The following is a 22,377-nucleotide window of genomic DNA, read 5'->3' on the forward strand; positions in this document are numbered from 1 at the left end:
CCTAGGCTAGAGGTCCAATTGGAGCTGTAGCCACCAGCCTATGGCCAGAGCCACAGCAACACGGGATCTGAGCTGCAGCTGCCACCTACACCACAGCTCACGGCAACGCCAGATCCTCAACCCACTGTGTGAGGCCAGGCATCAAACCTGCAACCTCATGGTTCCTAGTCAGATTCATTAACCACAGAGCCATGATGGGAACTCCAAGGGATTATTCAGTTTATAAACATTCTCTGGTGGAGGCTGGGTTTTAGCTAAAACGTGGCTGGTGTCTCAAAATCCAGTGGGCCTGGGCGGCCATTCTCTCTCCAGCCCAGAGGTGGCCTAGGGTGTGTCTGTCTGCTGCAGAAGCCCAGAGACAGGGGTACAGGGCCCTGCTTGCCAGAGGCCCCTCTGCCCCCACAGCATCCTCCAAGGCCCAGGCCTCTCTCCTTTCCTGCTCAAGGAACCTGACCTCTGCTCTGTCCTGTCTGTTTAGCATGTGGGCCTTCTTGGTGAGACTGGTAGGCCTCCTGGGCCTGACTTCAAGGTTACTGGTAGTGTCTCAACTCCAAGGAGACCCTGCAGAAAGGTATGTTTGAGAGGGGAGGCTTGGGAAGTTTCTCTTGGCGCTGACAGTGTGCCCAGGGCCCTGGAAGACAGGCCTTTCTGACTTGCCATGTCTCCTGGGTCACCTCTAGATGTCATGTGCCTCCTTCGTTCCTGCAGGTTGAGCCAGACCTCCATCAGCCCCTCAATCATGAAGGATCGGCACTTGGGTCTGACGATTAGGGACTCGCGCTTCATGCTGGGGGACTTCCCTTTCCTCATCCTGGCGGGTACCATCCACTATTTCCGGGTGCCCAAGGAGTACTGGAGGGACAGCCTCCTCAAGCTGAAGGCCTGCGGCTTCAACACGGTTACCACGTGAGTGTAGCCACTCACAGGCTGTACCAGTCTTGTCTGAGTTGGGGTGCTTTCTATGCCTTCTCACGGCTTTGAGGATGGCTCAGTCTTACGTGATCCCAGGATCTCCTGTGTCTGGAGCCTGCTCCCGTGGCCTGGCAGGGCCTCTGTCAACACAGGCTCCCTCTGGCCCGTGTATAGGAGTCTGCCAGACGTGGTGGCACATGTCCCCTCACCAGTGGGGGAGAGGGGCTGGGCGTGGTGGGCTCCACTCCTCCTTGGAGAGCCTCACCTGCTGTCAGAGTCATAGCCCCAGTGATGGGTCCCAGGATAAGATACTGTTCCAGAAAATCTCGTGTTCAAAGATGGGTTTCATTCAGAACCAAGCCTCACTCCAGAAGCTGAAAGTTAACAAAAATAAGTGATTTCCTTCTAGCCTTCTAAGCTTAGAAAGTGCTTATCTAGTATAGTTTTGATAGTTTTAGTTGTCTTTTTCAATGATTTGATTTTTTAGGTTTAGATGAGAAACCTATATTTCAGATATCTGGATTTCATTTGGTGACTGATAGGAGAGGATATTTTGAAGCATTTCCCTTCAGATTGTGTACTTTGTGTGCATCACATTGTTTTCCGTATTTGTTTCCTCATTATTTTGTTGCTTCTGTATAGCAGTGATTCAGACATTGAGATTTCATGAACTATTACGTTATGTAAAAAGACTGAATCACTATGCTGTACACCTGAAACTAATATAGTATTGAAATCAACTATAATTTTTAAAAACTTCATGAACTAGTAAAATTTTTAAAATATTTGTGGTTCAAATAAGACTGCCAAGTTTGTTATCCTTGCTCAGAAACATAAAAATTGTCACCATTATTTCATAAACTATAAGACGTTCTAAGTCACTCAAAGTGAAACGAGAGAATAAAGAATAAAGGCAGTCTTTCAGAGTGAACACATTTATTTTAATTGTTAAAAGGCTATGTTCTCTCTTTCTTTCTTTCTGCCTGTCTGTCTGTCTTTTGTCTTTTTAGGGCTGCACCAGTGGCATATGGAGATTCCCAGGCTAGGGGTCTAATCAGAGCTGTTGTTGCTGGCCTACGCCAGAGCCACAGCAACGCAGGATCCGAGCCATGTCTGCTCATGGCAACGCCGGATCCTTAACCCACTGATTGAGTCCAGGGATCGAACCCGAAGCCTCATGGTCACTAGGTGGGTACGTTAACCACTGAGCCATGATGGGAACTCCTCTTTATCTCTTCTTAATAATTAACAACCAATTGGCCAAAGTCTTTTCAGGGAGGAACCTAGAGTCTGACAGTCAGATTTCATGATTATCAGGAGGGTCTGAGTGCCTGTCTCAACAACGGGTGCTAGGGGGACTTTGGTAAGGTTGGGGTCCACCCAGGGACTCTCAAGAGAGTATAGGAAGAGCAGGCATGAATTCCAGATCAGGTGTTGTTCCTGATGCAGGATTAGAGGAAGCAGAGAGTCTCTTAGAGTGGGGCCTGGCATGAGGTTAGGGCAGGTTACCAGTTGGGTGTATGGGTATAGCAAAGAGGGTCTGGGGTGTCTCTGGGTGTTACTGAGAGAAAGAAACTTTCACTCAAAAGGGAGACATTTTACAGCTGCAGAACCAGCTTGGGAAACAATGTTTCCTTCTAACTTCTTCCATGGCTTTACCTTTGTTTACTTCCCAGTCTGAAAGTTACAGCTGGTCTAGCTGGTCTTGCTGGTCTTTCTTTTTCAGTCAAGTTTCTTTCTTTCTTTCAATCTTGAACATTAAAAATTTTCAATCATTAAAAATTTCATGATAGATTCAGAAGAACTTCACCACAGGCAGTAGATCCTGACCAGCGGTTGAGGACACAGTGACAGGTTTTGTGTATAGGCCATTACTGGTTGCATTATGTTATCCATTCTTTCTTATACCATCAGCACTTTTAGCTTATGATATACTTACAGGTAGGCTTTTTGATATTTATCCTGCTTTGTGTTTGCTCCTGGATCTGTGGTTTGATGGCTGTCATTCATTTTGGAACTTTTCAGACATTATTTCTTCAAGTATTTCTTCTTTCCTTTTTGTCTTTAATCTTCTTCTGGCACTTCCATGACATCTATGTTATAGCTTTTGTAACTGTTCAAAGTGCTTGGATGTTATTTTCCTTTTTTCCAATGCTTTTTCTCTCACAGTTGAGTTTTGTAAGTTATTACTGCCCTACCTCCAAGCTTATGGATTCTTCACTGGTCGCATTCCCTTCTATTCTTTCTTAGAGTTTCCATCCCTCTGCCTGGGTTATCCACCTGTTCTTGCCTGCCATCTACTTTTTCCTTTAGCATATGAGTCATAGTTGTTTTGGATTCCCACTCTAATAACTCTAAATATTTCCCATATCTAAGTCTGGCTTTCACTTGCTTTGTCTCTTTAGACTATGGTTTTTGTTTTTGCATATCTTAAATTTTTTTTGTTGAAAGGTGGACATGCCTTTGTGGGTAAAAGGAACTGAGGGAAATAAACCTAGACTGTGAGGTTTTATGTTTGTTTGCCTTGGTGTTGTGATGTATTTACTGTTTGCCATAACAATGGCTTCAGAAGAAAAAATTTCCTCTTGCATTCTCATTCTTATCTCCCTGCTGTCTTTGGTTTTTCCTAGGGACTCCCCTTTAAGTAGGGTCTGAGTCCTATAGTTCCTTTGGCTAGAACCCCCTTTCATTTTGCAGGAGACTGTTGATGTGGTGGTGAGGTGTGGGGTGGGGTGAGCATGCCCTTGCCCTGTGGTGGGTCCCTGACTGTGTGGGTCTGAGTTGGGCATTTCCCACCCCTGTGCTGAAGGTGAGAGTGCTGGATTTGCACACTTTCCTTCCTCCATGAGGATGTCTAGAGAAGTGTTTTTTTCTCTCTCTCTGGCCTGCTTGGGCTCTGGCAAAAATACTTCTAGTTGAGAGAGGTCTCTAGTCAAGGAGAACAGAAGGCCCTGGACTTATTTTCAAATGTCCACATTCCCCTGCTCCCCGTCCCCCATAGGAAGCAGGAGGGAGTCTTTCTTAGGTTTTTCACAGTGAGAGCTTGGTAGGGCTCCTGGAGGTAAAACACATGAAAGTGGGGGTTGCCCCCAAGAATATCCCCTCCCTCAGAGTCTACTCTCAAGCCAATCTCTACTGAGCTCCTAGCAGTTCATCAATTACAGTGTAAGTGTTCCTTCCAATACAGGCTTTAGCTCCTGGCCATCTGCTCGTTCTGACTGTGGATGCCTGTGTTAGTGAGCCTTCTCCAGAGAAGCAGAGCCAGAAGGGGTGCAGGCATGCATGTGCCTTCGTATTCATGTGTGTGTGTGTGTGTGTGTGTTTGTGTGTGTGTGTGTGTGCGCGCACACATGCACATGTGTGTGAGAGAGAAAAAGGGAGAGAGAGAGAGAAAGGAATTGGCTCACACAATCATGGAGGCAGAGAAATCCCAAAGCCCGAGGTGGGCAAGCTGGAGACCCTGGAGAGAGTCCTGCCTGTTTTAGCTTGTTCATTCTCATAGGTGTATATATTTCCAAGCTGGAGACCCATGTTCATTCTCGTAACTGTATTCAGTTCCATTGATAATCATACCCAAAGTCTTCCTCTCATCTAAAATGTAGCTCAAGTCCAGTTTTCCTTATTGCTTTTCTGTCAGGATGATGTGTCCTTGTTGAAAGTAGGGCATCAAATTAAATAAATTTTTTGGATCTTGGATTTGTTCCCAAAGTGCTTGTATAAAGTTCTATATCTAATTAGGAATTCTTAAATCCCTAAGTTTTTCTCTTTTCTAAAAACGGAAAGCTCTTAATGCAGAATCTTACAGTTGTATACTTCCATTTCACTCTTCCCTCTCTTTGTGCTACACTGCGCAATGTTTTTTATAAGCTAGAGTTCATATTATACTTTTTTTTCTGCTTTGAACATCTAATTATATATGAGAGAAATTTGAGGTATTGATAAAAATATCTTTTTTAATTTACCCATGTGTTTACCATTTTGGGTCCTTTTAATCCCTTATATAGATTACAACTTCTATCTGGTATCATTTCCTTCTGCTAAAGAGCTTCTTTTTACATCTTAGAGTAGAAGTCTGTCAATCATGAATTATCTTAGCTTTTGTTTCTTTGAAAAATATATTTCTTTCATCTTCAACTTTGAGGGATTATTTCATTGGTGATAATTTCAGTGATAGAATTTTAGAGTTACAGTTATTTGTTTTTTGTTTTTTTATCTTGGGCTTTAATTTAAGTACCTAAAAAATGTCTCTTCATTGTCTCTTGACTTATACATTATCTGATGGCAAGTCTGCTATACTCATCTTTCTTTTATTCTTTGTATAATTTGCCTCCCCCCAGTTGCATTTAACATTTTTTCTTTGTCATTGCTTTTCAGTGATTTGATTCTGATGTACAGACTTTTTTTTTTTTTTTTTTGGTTTATAGCTCATTGAGATTCTTGGATCTGTAGGTTTATAGTTTTCATCAATTTACCAAATTTTGGTAAAATTTTGGCTCTATTTCTTCTAATATTTTTGTCTTCTCTTTTTTCCTGAGGACTTAGACTTCTTGATAAGATCCCACATATTACTGATGCCTTGGTTCATCTTAATTTTTACTTTTTTTTCTGTTTTCCAGTTTAGACAATTTCTTTTTCTCTGTCTCAAAGCTTGGTGACCTTTTATTCCTATTTCTGTTCTGCTGTTAGTATTAGTGCTATATTTTTCATTTTCTGCTGTTAATGGTATCTCGAGTATTTTTTATTTCAAATACTACATTTTTTAAATTTAGAAGTTCCTTTTTGGGTCTTTTTTATATATTTTGTTTTCTTCTTTATGGTCTTGCTTTTCTTTACTTGTTAAGATATGGTCTATATTTGTTATATGTATTTTTTTTCATTTGTGGCTGTTCCACAGCATATGGAGCTTCCCAGGCCACAGATCAGATCTAAGCCGCAGTCTCAGTCTAAGCTGAAGCTGTGAGAATGCTGGATCCATAACCCACTGAATCCTGGCGCTCCCAAGATGCTGTCAATCCTGTTGTGCCTCAGTGGGAACTCCTATATTAGTTATAAATTTTAAAATAAACTTTTCTGCCAGTTTCAACCAATGTGTCATTTCTGGGTTTATTTCTGTTGCGTGATTTCTTTCTCTGGTTTATACATCATATTTACCTTTTTTTAAAAAATGCCTAGTAAACTTTTTTTAATGAATGCTGGGTGTTAAGAATCTTTTTTTTTTTTTTTTTTTAAGAGTCCTATGTACAGCATATGGAACTTCCCAGGCTAGGGATCAAATTGGAGTGTCAGCTTCCAGCCTACATCATAGCCACAGCAACACTGGATCCAAGCTGCATCTGCAACCTACACTGCTGATGGTAATGCCCGATCCTTAACCCACTGAGCAAGGCCAGAGATCAAACCTGCATCCTCACAGAGCTATGTTGGGTTCTTAAATCACTGAGCCACAATGAGAACTCCAAGAATCTTATGTTGGAGCTCAGCAAGTTGAGGATCCAGCATTGTCACCGAGGTGTCTTGGGTCACTGCTGTGGTGCAGGTTCATTCTCTGGACCTGGAAGTTCCACATGCCATGGGTACAGCCAAAAAAGAAAAAAAAAAAAAGAATCTTATATTGTTGGTTGCTGGATTTAATTTTATTCACTTAAATAATGTTGGATAATCCACTTTTATAAACTTTTCAGTTGTTTCTGGTTTCTATGTTATGGTTCATCATTTTCCTTTTTTGTCATTATAGATGTGGATTTATATTTTTTAAATTTTGGGTCCATGTCATGCAACGGATTGATGTGGGATCTCAGTTCCCAGACCAGAGGTTGAACCCAGGCCACAGCAGTGAAAGTGCCAAGTTCTAACCACTAGACCACCAGGGAACTCCCAGATGTGGATTTAAATTTTTTATGTTTTCATGAGCATTTAAAAAAATTTTGCAGGTAGTTCCCATTGTGGCGCAGCAGAAATGAACTGTATTTGTGAGGATGAAGGTTAGATCCCTGGCCTCTCTCAGTGGATCGGGTATCCGGTGTTGCTGGGAGCTGTGGTGTAGGTGGCATACATGGCTTGGATCCCATGTTGTTTTGGCTGTGATGAAGGCTGACAGCTATAGCTCCGATTTGACCCCTAGCCTGGGAACTTCCATATGCCACAAGTACGACCCTAAAAAGCCAAAGAAAAAAATTGTAATTATATCCTAGTGGACGTTACATACACATCTGTTTTATCTGAAGTCTAGAATCATGGAAAAGTGTTGGCTGCTCAGATCTTTTGTTGGGCATTTGAGAGAAGGGATTTTGAAGCTATCACATGGTGTACATGCATGCAGAAATATAGTAACTAAAGTCCTCATAGTGGAGGACTCTGTTAAAGCTGGAGGAGCCAATATGCAAGGAGCAAGGACATGAAAAGAGAGCAAGATGAAAAGTTCTTATATTCCTCTTCTTCCATTTCAGGCATGTTCCTTGGAACCTCCATGAGCCAAAAAGAGGCCAATTTTACTTTATTGGAAACCTGGATTTGAGGTATGTTTCACGTTTAAGTTCCCTGTGTCTCTGGGTCAGAGATGGGAGTTTGACTCTGTGGGATCAGATGAAGCAAGTGGCACCTTGCTTTCTGCTTTGAGAACCATCTGGAAGCCTTGAAATTTTTGTTCCCCAGATCAAAGCCTCTTGAGCCGTGGCTCTGCCATCAACGGTGAAGCCAGACCTCAGTGTCTGTGGTGCATTTTGCTTATTGTGTAGCTCAGAATGTGTGTGCAGGAGCCCACAGCTTTGATATATCATGAGGACCTGCTGCCTCACTTTTAAGAGGAGATTCTGAGCCTAGTTTACAGGATGAGACATGATGCAGTAGAGTAATTGTTCAAAAATATGTATTCTCGGAGTTCCCTTCGTGGTGTAGTGGTTAACGAATCCGACTAGGAACCATGAGGTTGCGGGTTTGATCCCTGGCCTTGCTCAGTGGGTTAACGATCCAGCGTTGCCATGAGCTGTGGTGTAGGTTGCAGACCCAGCTCGGATCCCGCGTTGCTGTGGCTCTGGTGTAGGCTGGCGGCTACAGCTCTGATTCGACCCCTAGCCTGGGAACCTCCATATGCCACGGGAGCAGCCCAAGAAAAGGCAAAAAGACAAAAAAAAATGTATTCTCCATCTGCCGTAGTTCAGAATTGCCTTTGTTGCTGGAGACGTGCAGATAATGCACATGCTGTCAAGAATAGGGATCCTCTAGGAGTTACCATCATGGCTCAGTGGTTAATGAACCCAGCTAGCATCCATGAGGATTTGGGTTCGATCCCTGGCCTTGCTCAGAAGGTTAAAGATCCGGTGTTGCCGTGAGCTGTGGGGTAGGTTACAGATGAGGCTTGAATCCCTCGGTGCTGTGGCTCTGGCATAGGCTGGCGGCTATAGCTCTGATTGGACCCCTAGCCTGGGAACCTCCATAGGCCATGGGTGTGGCCCTAAAAAGACAAAAAAAAAAGGGGGGGGGAATAGGGATCCTCTATGTGGAAGGAGGCAAATACAGCCAACTAAGGGCTCAAAACTTGAACAAGGGGAACAGACCAGGGCAGACAACAGAGAAGTTAGAGCTGAAGTCATAATATTGAGCAGGAGTTTATCAGGGCGGCTGAGTGTTACTTCAGGCAGAGGGTCCAGCAAGGGCGCAGTCAGATGTGAGAGCACATTTTATGTGATTTAAGATGACCTTAGCTGTTGTTAACAAATAAGCCTCAACATCAATAAAGATTTATTCTCATTTAAGGAAAATTTAAAATAGGTTTTCATGGTACGAATATGTCTCTCTCCCAAGAAATGCCTGAGGGATTTCAGGGTCTTTCTATCTTGTGGCTTCACCTTCTTCAGCACATAGTTTCCAAACCACTGAACTCGTTGACATCAAGCCTGCAGGTGGAAGAAAGAGCAGGGACAAGCTTTTCTGGGAATAGGAATACTTGCTTCTGTTCATGTTCTGTTGCCTTGAAATCAGTCGCAGCCACAACTAAATGCACAGGAGGTGGCATGTATAGGTGAGCTGTGTGCCCAGGGCTGAAAGGAATGGTTTTCCCTACTAACTTTCTGCCACACATTATATTCTCTGGGAACTGCAAGCACAGATATCTGGTTCTCCTACTGGCTTCAAGTTGAGGAACTGTCAGAAAATAAAGCTGGAGAGATGATCGAACACATTCTGGCCTTGGAATCTATTCTGAAGGCACTGGGGAGTCATTTGAAGAATTTTAATTTTTTTAAGGGGCACACCTGTGGCATATGGAAGGTCCCAGCCTAGGCATTGACTCAGAGCTGCAGCTGCTGGCCTACCCTATAGCCACAGCAATGCCAGATCCGAGCCACATCTGCGACCTACACTACAGCTTATGGCAACTCTGGATTCTTAACCCACTGAGCAAGGCCAGTGATCGAATCTTCATCCTCATGGATACTAGTCAGGTTCCTTACCCCTGAGCCACAATGGAAACTCCTGAAGAATCTTAATTTTGAACTTTATAGTCACATGCCACAGTGTTTTTTAAGATGCAGAATAATGCAATAGGTAAGATTTCACTTCTGGAGGCCCTCTGCCTGATCATCTTTTTTTTTTTTTTTTTTTGGCTTTTTGCCTTTTCTAGGGCCGTTCCCACAGCAAATGGAGATTCCCAGGCTAGGAGTCAAATTGGAGCTATAGCCGCCAGCCTACACCAGAGCCACAGCAATGCAGGATACGAGCCGCTTTTTGTCTGCAACCTAAACCACAGCTCATGGCAACGCCGGAGCCTCAACCCACTGAGCAAGGCCAGGGATCGAACCCACAACCTCATGGTTCCTAGTCGGATTCAGTAACCACTGCGCCACGATGGGAACTCCCTGATCATCCTTTTCACTCTTCCATTTACCAAAAATGGGGCCTTGAAGAAGCTCTGACTCTTTAAGCTTTACTTTCTTATCTCTTAAAATGGAGATGATATTGCTATAGGTGTCTATGTCAAATCAAATCATAAACTTAAAGAATTGTGCTATAGTGCCCAATGCGGAAACAAGGTATAAATTAGCTCCTGTTTTTGTTGACAATGATATTACTGTTGACAGTGACTGGAGAGGCATCGAAAGAAGGTGAGAATGAAGGAAGGAAACCACTGTAATAACTCAGGTGGAGATGATGAGTTCTTTAGCCAAGGTGGTTACAGTAGGGATTAAGAGGAACTTCACATTGAAAAATATTGGGTAGGAAGGATAAACATGATTTGGTGACAGACTGAAAGTGGGAGAACAGGAAATAAGAGGAGCCAGGCTGGTTTGTGTCTGCCTGGTGGTGCCTCTGAGGGAGCAGGTTTAAGAGGGAAGGTTGGTGTCTGGCCTGGATTCTTGCACTTTCCTTTCAGTGTCCTGCTCTCTAGTGCCTTGACTGAGCCCCTTTTCCTGCTGCACCCAGGGCTCCCTGTCCCCTGGGTCCTGTCTTCTACAGAGTATTTGGTCAGCCAGGCTGGGAGTTCCACCCATTCTAACCTCAGGAGAAGAGACCTCAGGAGAAACATAGCATTGATCCCAGGCCTCCACTTTTCATGTGAAATTATCTTTATCACTTCACTTCCCAGTGCTTTCATGTCCATTGCAATAGAGGTGGATCTGTGGGTCATTCTGTGTCCAGGCCCCTACATCGGGAGCGACTTGGACCTTGGAGGCTTGCCCAGGTAAGTTGTGTGCGGAGGTTCCTGGCTGTGACTCCATGTGGGCCAGCCACATTCCCATGTAAGTCAGAGCAAAGAGTCTTGCTTGGTTTTCTATGTGCCTTTATTTTTCCTTCAGCTGTATCCATTGCTTGTGGAATTTATAGGGCTAGGGATCAAACCTGTGCCACAGCAGTAAGTTGACCACAGCAGTGACAATGCTGGATCCTTAACCTGCTGAGCCACCAAGGAACTCCTCTATAGGAGCATTTTTAATCTATATCTTTCCTGCCTATTTAATGAATAGAAAATGTAATTTAAAATACTGGGAATGATACAGTATTTGTTTTTATAAACCTCTACCTCATCTCTGCAGCTGCAAGATGTAGAGTACTTTTTTTTAAATAAAAGCTTTTGGCTGCTACTTAAGCAGCATCTTTGTTTGTTTGTTTGCTTGTTTGCTTTTTAGGGCCACATGTGCAGCATATGGAAGTTCTCAGGCTAGGTGCTGAATCGGAGCTACAGCTGCCGGCCACAGCAATGCAGGATACTTAACCCCCAAAGCAAGGCCAGGGATCAAACCCACAACCTCATGGATACTGGTCAGGTTTGTTATCGCTGAGCTACAATTGGAACTCCTTAAGCAGTATTTTTATAAGTTCTAGCTTTTGTGGTAAAAGTTCAATTAATCCTCATTTAAAAAAGTATATTTTGGAGTTCCCATCATGGCGCAGAGGTTAACGAATCCGACTAGGAACCATGAGGTTGCGGGTTCAGTCCCTGGCCTTGCTCAGTGGGTTAAGGATCTGGCGTTGCCCTGAGCTGTGGTGTAGGTTGCAGACGTGGCTTGGATCCCGCGTTGCTGTGGCTGTGGTGTAGGCTGGTGGCTACAGCTCCAGTTAGACCCCTAGCCTGGGAACCTCCATTTGCCATGGGAGCGGCCCTAGAAAAGGCAAAAAGACAAAAAATAAAATAAAATAAATTAAAAATAAATAAATAAGGATATTTTTGGTTCCAATCATTTTAAAAAATGGCAGTAAAATACACATAATATAAAATTTACCATTTAAAGGTATGCAATTTTTATGAAAATTAAGTAAATTCAAAATATTGAACACTATCTAGTTTCAGAATTTTCTCATCACCATTCCCCCCCTTGCCTCCTTCCCCCCAGCCCCTGGCAACCACTTTCAGTTTCTATGGATTTGCCTATTCTGCATATTTCATAAATGGGATTACACATTATATGACCTTTTACGTCTGGCTTCTTTCCCTTGGCATGATGATTTCAAGCATCATCCATGCTGTAGCATGAATCAATTCCTCATTTTTTACTGGCCAAATAATATACTATTAAAGGCCATTTTAAAAAAAATTTGAAAGCAGCTTTATAAAAATCTCACTACAGACTAAGTTCTGGCACACTTTTTTTTTTTTTTTGGTAAAAAACCAGATAATAAATATTTTCAGCTTTGAGGAACATATACTGTCTCAGTTGCACTGCTGCAGGCGGAACACAGCTGTACCAACATTTAAAGAAAGGATGGGGCCGTGTCCCAATAAAACTTTATAGAAACAGACAGTGGCTCTGACCCAGCCTGTGGGCTACAGCTTGGCAACCCTACTGTAGGTCATTTCTTCAGTATACAACCTCAATTGTATGTGGAGGAAAGAGATGGTGATTAAGGTGCTGAACTCTTTGTGACTGGACATAGATTACTTTTTCTTAAAGATGGGTTAAAATCTCGCCATATACTATTCCAGTGTAGCTGTGCATATTTGGGCTGTTTGTGTTTTCCAGCCTCAGATGCTTGAACATTTCTTTTTGCTGTCTCTCACCACAAGTCTGAGTCTTGCTTTTTCAATCCTAGCTGGTTACTCCAGGATCCTAAAATGAAGCTGAGAACAACTTACAAGGGCTTCACTAAAGCAGTGAATCGCTATTTTGATGACCTGATTCCCAGGATACTACCATATCAGGTAAAGCCCAATTCCCCATCTCTGTGGCCAAGGGAAGTAATTGCCTGAATGGATTTCCTGGATGGGGCCAGCCTACTTTCCATCACTCATGAGCAGGAAGCATCAATAGCAGCTAATCCTAATCCCTTATTGAAGCAGGTTTTTTGCTCTGCTTTTATGCCTTTTCCCCATCTGTTGCCTAACTTTTTTCCTGGCAGTACACTTGGAACTGCACTCTATCTACTTTTTATGTTATCTTCTCCATTATTTCTTTGCTCTCCAACAGCATAAGTAGGAAATTAATGATAGTCATCAAAATGTCTTAATTTAGCTACTAAAGATAGCTACTTGTCAGTCTTTCACAGATAATAGATTTTGTAGATGACCTTGGGTCAGTGATTTTGTAGAAGCTGCAATTTATATTTAACAAACCTCCCCTGCAATAAAACCATGGTGTCATAATGTATTCATTGTTTGAGTTGAAATATTCTGCCACCATATTTCTGAAATATTTGGAAGATATATAAAGGGCTGTATATCTAGGTAGGAAATGAGCAGAGGGAAGAAACATATATATAATATCTATTGGATGTCAAGATTTTTGTAAGGTGGGTAACATATATAACATATTTTATCCTCACAGTAGTTATTTGGAAGGGATGGCATTGTTGACTGAATGGCTTGTGGATGGCCAGGACAGGGCTTCACACAGTGTGAACTTACTAGGGGCAGAGTTGGTTCCTGGCATTGAGAGTGTCTAAGAGTTAGTCAGACTCAGGGAAGTCATTCAAACTACTAAGTGACTGAAGAGCAGACACCCTGTGCCATCTGTGAAACAGTAGATGGAAGATAGATAGTCCTTTACAGAGACTGGAGCTGCACTGTCCAGTATGATAGCCATGGTCACATTGGCTGTTTAAATTACAATTAATTAGGAGTTCCCATCGTAGCTCAGCAGTTAGAGAACCCAACTAGTATCCATGAGGATTCGGGTTCGATCCCTGGCCTCAATTAGAGGGTTGGGGACCTGGCATTGCCGTGAGCTGTGGTGTGGGTTGCAGATGCAGCTCGGATTTGGCGTTGCTGTGGCTGTGGTGTAGGCCAGCAGCTGTAGCTCCGATTGGACCCCTAGCCTGGGAACCTCCATGTGCCATGGGGTGTGGCCCTAAAAAGACAAAAAGACAAAAAAAATTGCAATTAATTAAAACTAAATAAAATAAAAAACTTAGTTCCTCCTTCACACCAGACACATTTCAAGTGCTCTGTAGCCAAGTGCTACCATACTGGACAGTGAGAACACAGAATATTTTCATCATCGCAGAAAGATCTAGAGTGAACTGGACCGCAGAGGTGTGCTCACTCACCTCAGAGCAGGATCTGCTCAGTCTTGGAACTGCTGCAAAACCAAATGAGTATCAGAAGGTTGCTTGGTGAGCACAAAACCAAGGCCTGAGGGAGTCGGGGTCTTGAAAGCATTTTCTAGTAGCCTGAGTCCCCTTCTTTTAGAACTTTCAGATGAATTTGTCAAGTTCAGGGTCTCTTGCCGGGAATAATCTCAGATACTGTTAACTTCTGGATTTTTCTTCTTTCCTTTTCTATTCTCTAATCTGCCAGATTCCTCACTGGATGGATGAGAAGGGGAAGGAAAGAAGTAGATTTTGAAAATTTTTTTCAATGTTTGTCAACAGAAGTTGAAATTTAAAGGCTTGAAACACTCTTTTAGGCTTCATGACCTCTTTTCTCTCCTGTCAGAGTGCAGTACAGTTATGCTTTGCTTGCTAAATATTTTCCCATTTCAACCCTTTCTTCCTCGTTTCTCCTAGGTCATGATGAACACAAGTTTGTTGCTGTTGTTGTCATTTTTTTGTGTGTGGGGGGGTTGCCTTTAAATTTTTTATTTTATTTTATTTTTAAAACTGTTAAATTTTCTTACTAAATATAGTTGATTTACAATGTTGTGCCAATTTCTGCTGTACAGCAAAGTGACCCAGTCATACTTTCCCTTTCTTATATTATCTTCCATCATGGTCTATTCTAAGAGACTGGATATGTTTACCTGTGCTGTACAGCAGGACCTCATTGATAAGCACAAGTTTTGATGTACAAATACTTCAGTCACACATATACATAGTGTTGGGTGTCACCCAGATTCTTACTTTCATTGTTGGCATGCAGTTTAATTTTTAGAGGTCAATACTCTTTTTCTTAGTTCTTCATGCTGGGAGGGATACCTGGTGGTGGCTGGTGTGTCTCCAAGAGCAGGTTGGGAAGTGCTGTCGTGGGTGCAATGACTCTTGCCTAGGATGTGGAGAGTGCAAGGTATGGACAGGAAATGCAATAGCCGGGCTAACAAGAGCTGTAAAGATGGGAGTGACTGAACATGTTAACATTGGCAGAAAGGAAACAGATGGGGATGGGGTGGGAAGTGAGAAGATACTTTGCAAGAGGGCATAACTGAGAGAGCAGAACTGATAGAGAACACAAGGAACATCAACACCGAGGAGGTGGGTGGGGCAGGAGGCACTCACAGAGATGAGGAGCAGTGACCAGAGAGGCCAGAACCTAGGAGGGAATATTCCAGAAGAGAGTCTTCCCTACAGAGAAGACAGCCAAGAATGTTAACTGTTGCTGGGGAGAAGTTAAAATAGCATTAAATGTTTTGATTAAATTTATCAAAGAGAAGGTCAGTGTTAATTTAGATAGAATGGGAAGAATAAAAGTGAGACTAGAATGAGTAGAGGAGTCCATGAGAGGACAAGAAGTTGAGAGTGAGTGCAGAAGTATTTCACAGTTTGTCTGTGAAGGTGAAGCGGGCAGTAACTGGAGTCAATTTAAACGGTGATGGGAGGAGTTCCCATTGTGGCTCAGTGGGTTAAGAACTCGACTGGTATCCATGAGAATGCGGGTTCCATCCTTGGCCTTGCTCAGTGGGTTAAGGATCCAGTGTTGCCATGAGCTGTGGTGTAGGTTGAAGATGTGGCTCAGATCCCACATTGCTGTGACTTTGGTGCAGGCCAGCAGCTGCAGCTCAGATTTGACCCCTACCTGGGAACTTCCATATGCTGCAGGTGTGGTCCTAAGAAAGCTAAATAAATAAATAAATAAATAAATAAATAAATAAATAAATAAATAGTGATGGGAAGGGTTTAGTAAAGGAGGAGATGAAGATACAGAAGATGGAGGGGTGCCACAAATAGTCAAGTCCCTGAGAAGTGGGAAGGAGGTGAGAGGGGCACATAGAAGTTGAGACAGGACCTGGATAGGGTGAGGGATGCCTTACTCATTTAACTCATTTAGCAGAAGGACAAAGGATGCATGTGGAGATTTGAAGTCTCCACTCAGTGTGCTGATTTGGGGGGAGTGGTGGGTGTTAACTTACTAGGGAGCACTGAGAAAGGCAGGATGCCAAATGCATTTGGCTTCCTAGAGGTGGTTGCTGACTGCAGAGGGAGATAAATTTCCAGAGCTATAGTGCACTTGGAGTTGAGTTTAGGAATGTGTTGGGTTTTTTTATGGCACTTTAAGTATGTGTGAACAATAACAAATGGAGAAAATCCAGGCTTTCCCCACCCACCACCTCACTCTCAAACTCTCATCTCCTTGACCCTCAGTTCCAAGAAGATGGCCCTATTATTGCTGTGCAGGTGGAGAATGAATATGGTTCATATTACAAGGATAAAAAATACATGGCATATATTAAAAACGTAAGTGCACCTTTACTTTTTCTCCATATGTACATACTTCTTTTCTCACTTTGTTAGTTCTACAGCAAACATCCTGAATAGCTTAGTTTACATGATTTTGTGGGATATGAAGATGAATGAGGTCCAACTTGATTTTTCCATGCATTTATGCCCTAGAGAGGGGACTGGAAACGACCTACATGATTCTGATGTAAGGCAAAGAGTGATGTTAAAATATTTTTTCCTTCTGTGTATGTCACAGCTCTCTTTTGGTTGGTGTTTGTATAATACATGTTTTTCTATCCTTCTGCTTTCAATTATTCTGTATCCATATATTTTTGGTACATATCTTATAAGCAATATATAATTAGAACTTGTTTTTATTAGTTATGAAAATCCTTGTCTTTTAAATGAAGTATTTGGTTTGTTTACATTTAATGTAATTTCTGATGTTTGCATTCAGATCTACTATCTTATTTTGTTTTAGTTCTCCTACCTGTTCTATGGTCCTCTTTCTCTTCTTTTGTATTTTGGATTGACTATTTTTATTATTCTACTTTCTCCTCTACTGATTTGTAAAACACTTTCTATTTTCCTTTTAGAATTGGCCATGGGTACTACAATATTCATCCTCGAATCATTAACAACTAAGTTAATATCTTTCCCAATTCCAGGGCAAAGAAAACACCTGAGAACACTTCAGTTGCATTTTCCTTCTTCCGTCTTAGGTGCTATTGTCATTTCCTTTAATGCTATATGTATATATCTTAGACACTCAAGATATTATTACTATATTATCATATGGAGTCACTTATATTTACTCACATAATTAATTTTTGTTGCTTTTTTCCACCTCTCTGCGTCTCTGAGCTTTATCTGTCTTACCATTTTCCTCTTCCTGAAGAACCCCTTTTTGTATTTTCTTTGTCACAGGTATGCTGCTAACAAATTCTTTCCCCTTTTGTTCATCTGAAAATGTGTCTAGTTTATCATGCTTTTGAAAATATTTCTGCTGTATGTGGAATTCCAGGTTGGCAACTATTTCAGGGATTCTCTAGCATACATACATTCTATTAAGAAGACAGGTATTGATAAAATTATTATTCCTTTAAAGGTAAAGTGTCTTTTCTGACTTTTAAGATTTTTTTCCTTTGGTTTTCAAGAATTTTACCAAAATTCACCATGGTGTAGTTTTCTTTCTATTTACCTTGCTTACATCTTTTCTTGCACTCTTCAACTCGTACCTTGAAATATTTAAATCAGGTTTGAAAAATTCTCAGCAGTTATCTGCTCCATTTTCTCTCCACTATCCTTTGGGCTTCAACTAAACAAATATTTGATGTTTTCATCATATTTTGCATATCTATTTTGTTCTTTTCTGGATAGTTTCTTCTAAGCAATCTTCTAGTTCATTGATTTTTCTCCTCAGCTCTAAGTTCTGTCTTCTCAAGTTCTTTATTTCAGACAGTGTAATTTTAGTTTTAGAATTTTCATTTGATTCTTTTTCATAGTTTTTTATTTCTTTGCCAAAATTTTCCATTTTCTTTAATGTCTTCCATATATTAATTGCAGTTATTTCTGATATGGCCTAATAGACATAATATTTGATCACCTATGTATCTGTTTCTATTGCCTTTTTTCTCATGGTTTCAGTAAAGTCTTATCATCTGGTATGCCTAATAATTTTTCAATCCAATGTTAGACATTTATTTATGAAAAAACTATTGATATCATTTGAAACTCTTGATAGTCTTTCAGATGGGTTTATTTTTGCTTCTAGGAAGTGATTGCAATGATTCAGAACTAAGCGTCTATCCTTATGAGAGTGAACCTAATTCTTGTTCATCCTACTCATAGGAGAAGACCCTTTGGTTCCCAGCTAAAAGGCTAGGACTTGTCATGGCCCTTCCACCTTGACGATCCCCAGGCTATAGATTCTTTCCCTAAGTCTCATAAAGTTTCCAGGAAATATGCTCAGCTTCTTAGCCTTTAAGCTGATACTTTATGTATCAGCAATGTCTCAAGGGGAAAGCAGTGCAAAATGCTAGATTCACCTCTTAGGCTTCCTGCTTCTCTGGGAACTTAGATCTTCAGGTCCTGCATGGATATATATCTAGTATCTTCAACTAAGAGTTACATTTTTTTTTGGTCCAACTTGCCTAGCTATAACATATTAGAAGGAAGGTTAGTTCACCATCTCTGGAAATGGAACCTGTTTTAATTCCCACGAGAAGTGATTCATGAATCCTGGTTACCATCTTCTTTCATTCTCAGGTGTTCTAGTTTGCATGAAAAGTTACAATAATCCTCCCTTAACCAATGGATGGTATATTTCAAGACCCCCAGTGGATGCCTGAAACTTCAGATAGTGTTGAACCACTATGCTATGATTCATACCTAGGATAAAATTTAATTTATAAATCAGGTACAGTAAGAAATTAACAATAATTAATAATAAAATAGAGCAAATTATAGCAATATACTGTAATAAGTTATGTGAACATTTACTCACTGTTCTTGTGATGATATAAGGTGACAAAATGCCTATGTGATGAGATGAGTGAGGTGAGTGTGTGACATAGTGTTAGGCTGCTACTGACCCTCTGAAGATACTTCTGGAGGAGCATCTGCTTTGGGTCACTCTGGATCATCAAGCCACAATGAGGTTTATGGCTTGATATCAAAAACACTATGTTGATAGTTGGAGATCTTGGGCAGAAGGAAGTGAGATAACACATGATTACATCACAGTACTCAGAATGGTGCACAATTTAAAGCTTATGAATTGTTTATTTCTGGAATTTTCCATTTAATCTTTTCAGACCACAGTTGACTGCTGTAGTTGATGAGGAATTAGACCTTCTTTTCCATTCCTCAACATCATTCCAGTCTTTCGTTGCCATCACTTTTTCTAGGGAGAAGCAACCCTAGGGGACATTTACCTTTCTGAATATCTCCACAGGCCCTGTTGAAAAGAGGGGTCAAGTCGCTGCTCATGACTGCTGATACTGGACAGGAAGTGATGGAAGGACACATAAAAAATGGTACAACTTTGGATTTGCCCTGTGTTCTCTTCTAGTTAAGTCTGAAGCAGAACAGGAGTCCCTCGAATGCTTTGTCTTCCCCATTTCCTATGGGTGGAGTCCAGTAGGTGAAAGTGGTGGGGGCTTCCAGTAAAGCTGACCTAAGGAGCCAGTCCCTTCCTTGCTGCCCCACCAGCCACTATCTCCAGAGCATCAATAATGCAGAATGCCTACGCCACCCTCCTCAGTCCTAACTGGCCACAAGGGGGCCTGGCTGGGATAGAGTCAAGAGCATCTCTGTCATTGCCAAATGGCCAGACCTGAACAACAGGAAGTGGGTTCAGGATCCAAGAAATGGTCCTGCCCTGGACCAGCCCCAGGAGCTCAAAGGATCAATAATCTAGTGAGAAAAAGCAATGAAGAAACACAGAATAGAATTGTAAGGAGGAAGTGGGTGTTGGTACACAGGAAAATTGAAAGTCACATAGTAGAGCCAGAAAACAGTGCTTTGGGCGATTCTTTAGCCCAGGCAGTTCTGTCTGGTATCTCTTCTGCTGGTCTTTCCCCAGCCTTGGTGCCCTTTCATCTTGTGGAGGGAGAGACAGAAGAGTGTCCTGAGTTAGGTGTCAGGAGGCCTACAGTCAAGTGCTAGGTCTTAGGCTCTTTATCTCTCTGGGCTCAACTTCTTCATTTGTCTTCTATTTATTCATCAGCACAATGTAGTTTATTTTAACTGCCCTTCTTATTCTCGGGGTCACTTGCTGTAAATGCTAAACAGAGGGGGTATTTGAAAGGGCTTTGTGTTGAGCACTTGTGCATACAAATGGCTCATATCCTCATTAACTGTCAACCACAGAGTGTTTTTGTGAAGTACCAGTGAGGGGCACGTGGGGAGGGGCTCGCCCCCCCCACCCCCGCCCCACAGTGCTGGTGGCAGGCCTGTGCAGAGTTCCTCCTTTCACTTCACAGTATTTGCCTCCGTCCACATGAAGAAAATAAAGAAGGAAACGTATGAAAAGCTCTCCTCAATTCAGGTAAGGATGTTTCAGAGGTGGGAGAAGTTTTAATTCTTGCTCATTCTAGAACTTCTTAGTTCTTGTGTTGGTGAAATTATTGGCTGTGATTTGCTCAGTTAAGTCTTGGATCTGTTATGCCCCCTAAGTGTCTGCTGTATGTGGTTTTAGGTACAATTAAATCAAATTCACGGGCCCACAGTGCCTGGCCCACACCCCTTAGTATAGGGTGTATAGGAGAGGAGCCACATCAGGGGGAGTCCTCACAGCATTTTGGTGGGCTATGCCCCTCCCATAAGTGACAACTCAGGTTTCAGGAGATGAGGGCATGCACACGGAGCCTCGAGCTCAGAGTAAGAACCAATCAGTGTCCCTTGTCATAGCGCCATACCCTTAGCTTCCAGGTCTGCTAAAGGGACTCGGTTTCAAGATACACTGCACACAGGAAGCTGTGACATCCACTAGGAGCTTATACATCATCAATTACAGTTCTCCACTCCATGCGCAATTTGCTAACCAGAGGACATTTTTACTGTAGCAATCTGCCTGATAACATGGGTAACATTCTTCCTTTATCAAGTTTTCTAAACCTAAATGGACCTAAAGTCAGTTTGCAAAAGGAGAAAGATTTTTGTTAACCCTTCATTCATGGTCTCATTCACCTTTACCTATAGTCCAATAAGAAAGAAAATAAAAGTAAATAAACAACACAAAGTAGGAAAATTTAATTGCAGAAAAAGCATTAATGGACAACCGGAGATCAGAGGATAGCATAGATTTCTATCACCAGAAGAGACCAGTGGTTGCATATTTCTTTTGCATAGGATTGAGCTATGTGGTACTAGGGGCAAAAGAAGAATCTTTGAATTTCTGTCAGCATAAGGCAATGCCTGGAATTCTTAAAAAAAAATTATATCCCTCATCCTGTCTTCCTGCAGTCTGAGACAGCACTAAGATTTAGAACAAAGTACAAAGGGCTGGGTATCCAGCCACTTAACAAGGGACCAACACCAAGAAACAATGCAAATAGTGGCGATGGACAGGGATTGGGTGCATTTCAAGAGACTATGAAATGGAAATATAATTCCTGGGGCAGAGCAAACATTCAGACAGATGTAAACATGATGATGATGGTGGTGGTGATGGTGGCAGGGGTGGTGATGATGGTGGTAGTTATGGTAGAGGAAGAATGAGGGGCAATAAAACTAGTGCATTCAGGAATTAAACATGATATACTCCTATAATTAGTAAAGTCCTAAAAATGAGGTCATTTATTAATTAAAACAGTTGTAAATGTTTTGCAACACCTACTATGTGCCAGTTAGGTACTCACTAAGATACTGTAGATAAAGCAAGGGGATGAAACCTACAAAATGACCACTTTTGGAACTTATTTAGTGGTAAGAGGCAGACAATAAACAGAGGAAAATATGGAGTATGAGATAGCAACAAAAGCTGAGAAAATATATGATAATATTTATATATACAGCTTTTTAGGTGTACTTAAGCTCCTCATTTTCATGTTTATTTCTTAACTTACCATGTAAGAAACTATTAATCTTATTCTCATTTTGTATATGAGGAAACATACATATGGACAGTCATGAAATAGAACAACCCAGGCTTAAACTCAATCCTTCTGCCTCCAAGTCCTGTGCTTTGTTCACTATTTTATACCATATCCTGTCTAAACTCCTCTGGTGAGAGAAGGGTTTGATACAATACAGGACCATTCACAGGAATCAAATAGTGAAAATGAGAGCCTACAGCTTTATTTATTTATTTATTGTCTTTTTGACTTTTCTAGGGCCACTCCCATGGCATATGGAGGTTCCCGGGCTAGGGGTCTAATCAGAGCTATAGCCGCAGGCCTACACCAGAGCCACAGCAATGCGGGATCAGAGTCAAGTCTGCAACCTACACCACAGCTCATGGCAATGCCAGATCCTTAACCCACTGAGCAAGGCAAGGGATCGAACCCACAACCTCATGGTTCCTAGTCGGATTCGTTAACCACTGTGCCATGACAGGAACTCTGAGAGCCTACAGCTTTAGAAAGTCCATTGTAATTTGTTTCCAGTGCCTTTCTTGTATGAGGAAAAAATATGAGAGAAACACAATTCTTAGGACAGATG

The 22,377-nt window shown here is 41.8% G+C and overlaps 1 protein-coding gene across 1 annotated transcript in view; it reads left to right on the top strand.

Annotated features, from left to right (window-relative positions):
• The window catches only part of LOC125112135 (beta-galactosidase-1-like protein 2), a 53,292-nt gene that overhangs the window by 10,968 nt on the left and 19,947 nt on the right, over nucleotides 1-22,377 (top strand). The window contains exons 4-11 of the mRNA XM_047754374.1: nucleotides 479-571; nucleotides 709-906; nucleotides 7,359-7,427; nucleotides 10,493-10,588; nucleotides 12,436-12,544; nucleotides 16,135-16,227; nucleotides 19,169-19,250; nucleotides 20,199-20,263. Of these exons, the coding sequence (XP_047610330.1) occupies nucleotides 479-571; nucleotides 709-906; nucleotides 7,359-7,427; nucleotides 10,493-10,588; nucleotides 12,436-12,544; nucleotides 16,135-16,227; nucleotides 19,169-19,250; nucleotides 20,199-20,263 (805 nt within the window). The remainder of the gene's footprint in view (nucleotides 1-478; nucleotides 572-708; nucleotides 907-7,358; nucleotides 7,428-10,492; nucleotides 10,589-12,435; nucleotides 12,545-16,134; nucleotides 16,228-19,168; nucleotides 19,251-20,198; nucleotides 20,264-22,377) is intronic.

Source organism: Phacochoerus africanus, chromosome 11 (genome assembly GCF_016906955.1).
Source record: "Phacochoerus africanus isolate WHEZ1 chromosome 11, ROS_Pafr_v1, whole genome shotgun sequence".
Lineage (NCBI taxonomy): Eukaryota > Metazoa > Chordata > Mammalia > Artiodactyla > Suidae > Phacochoerus > Phacochoerus africanus.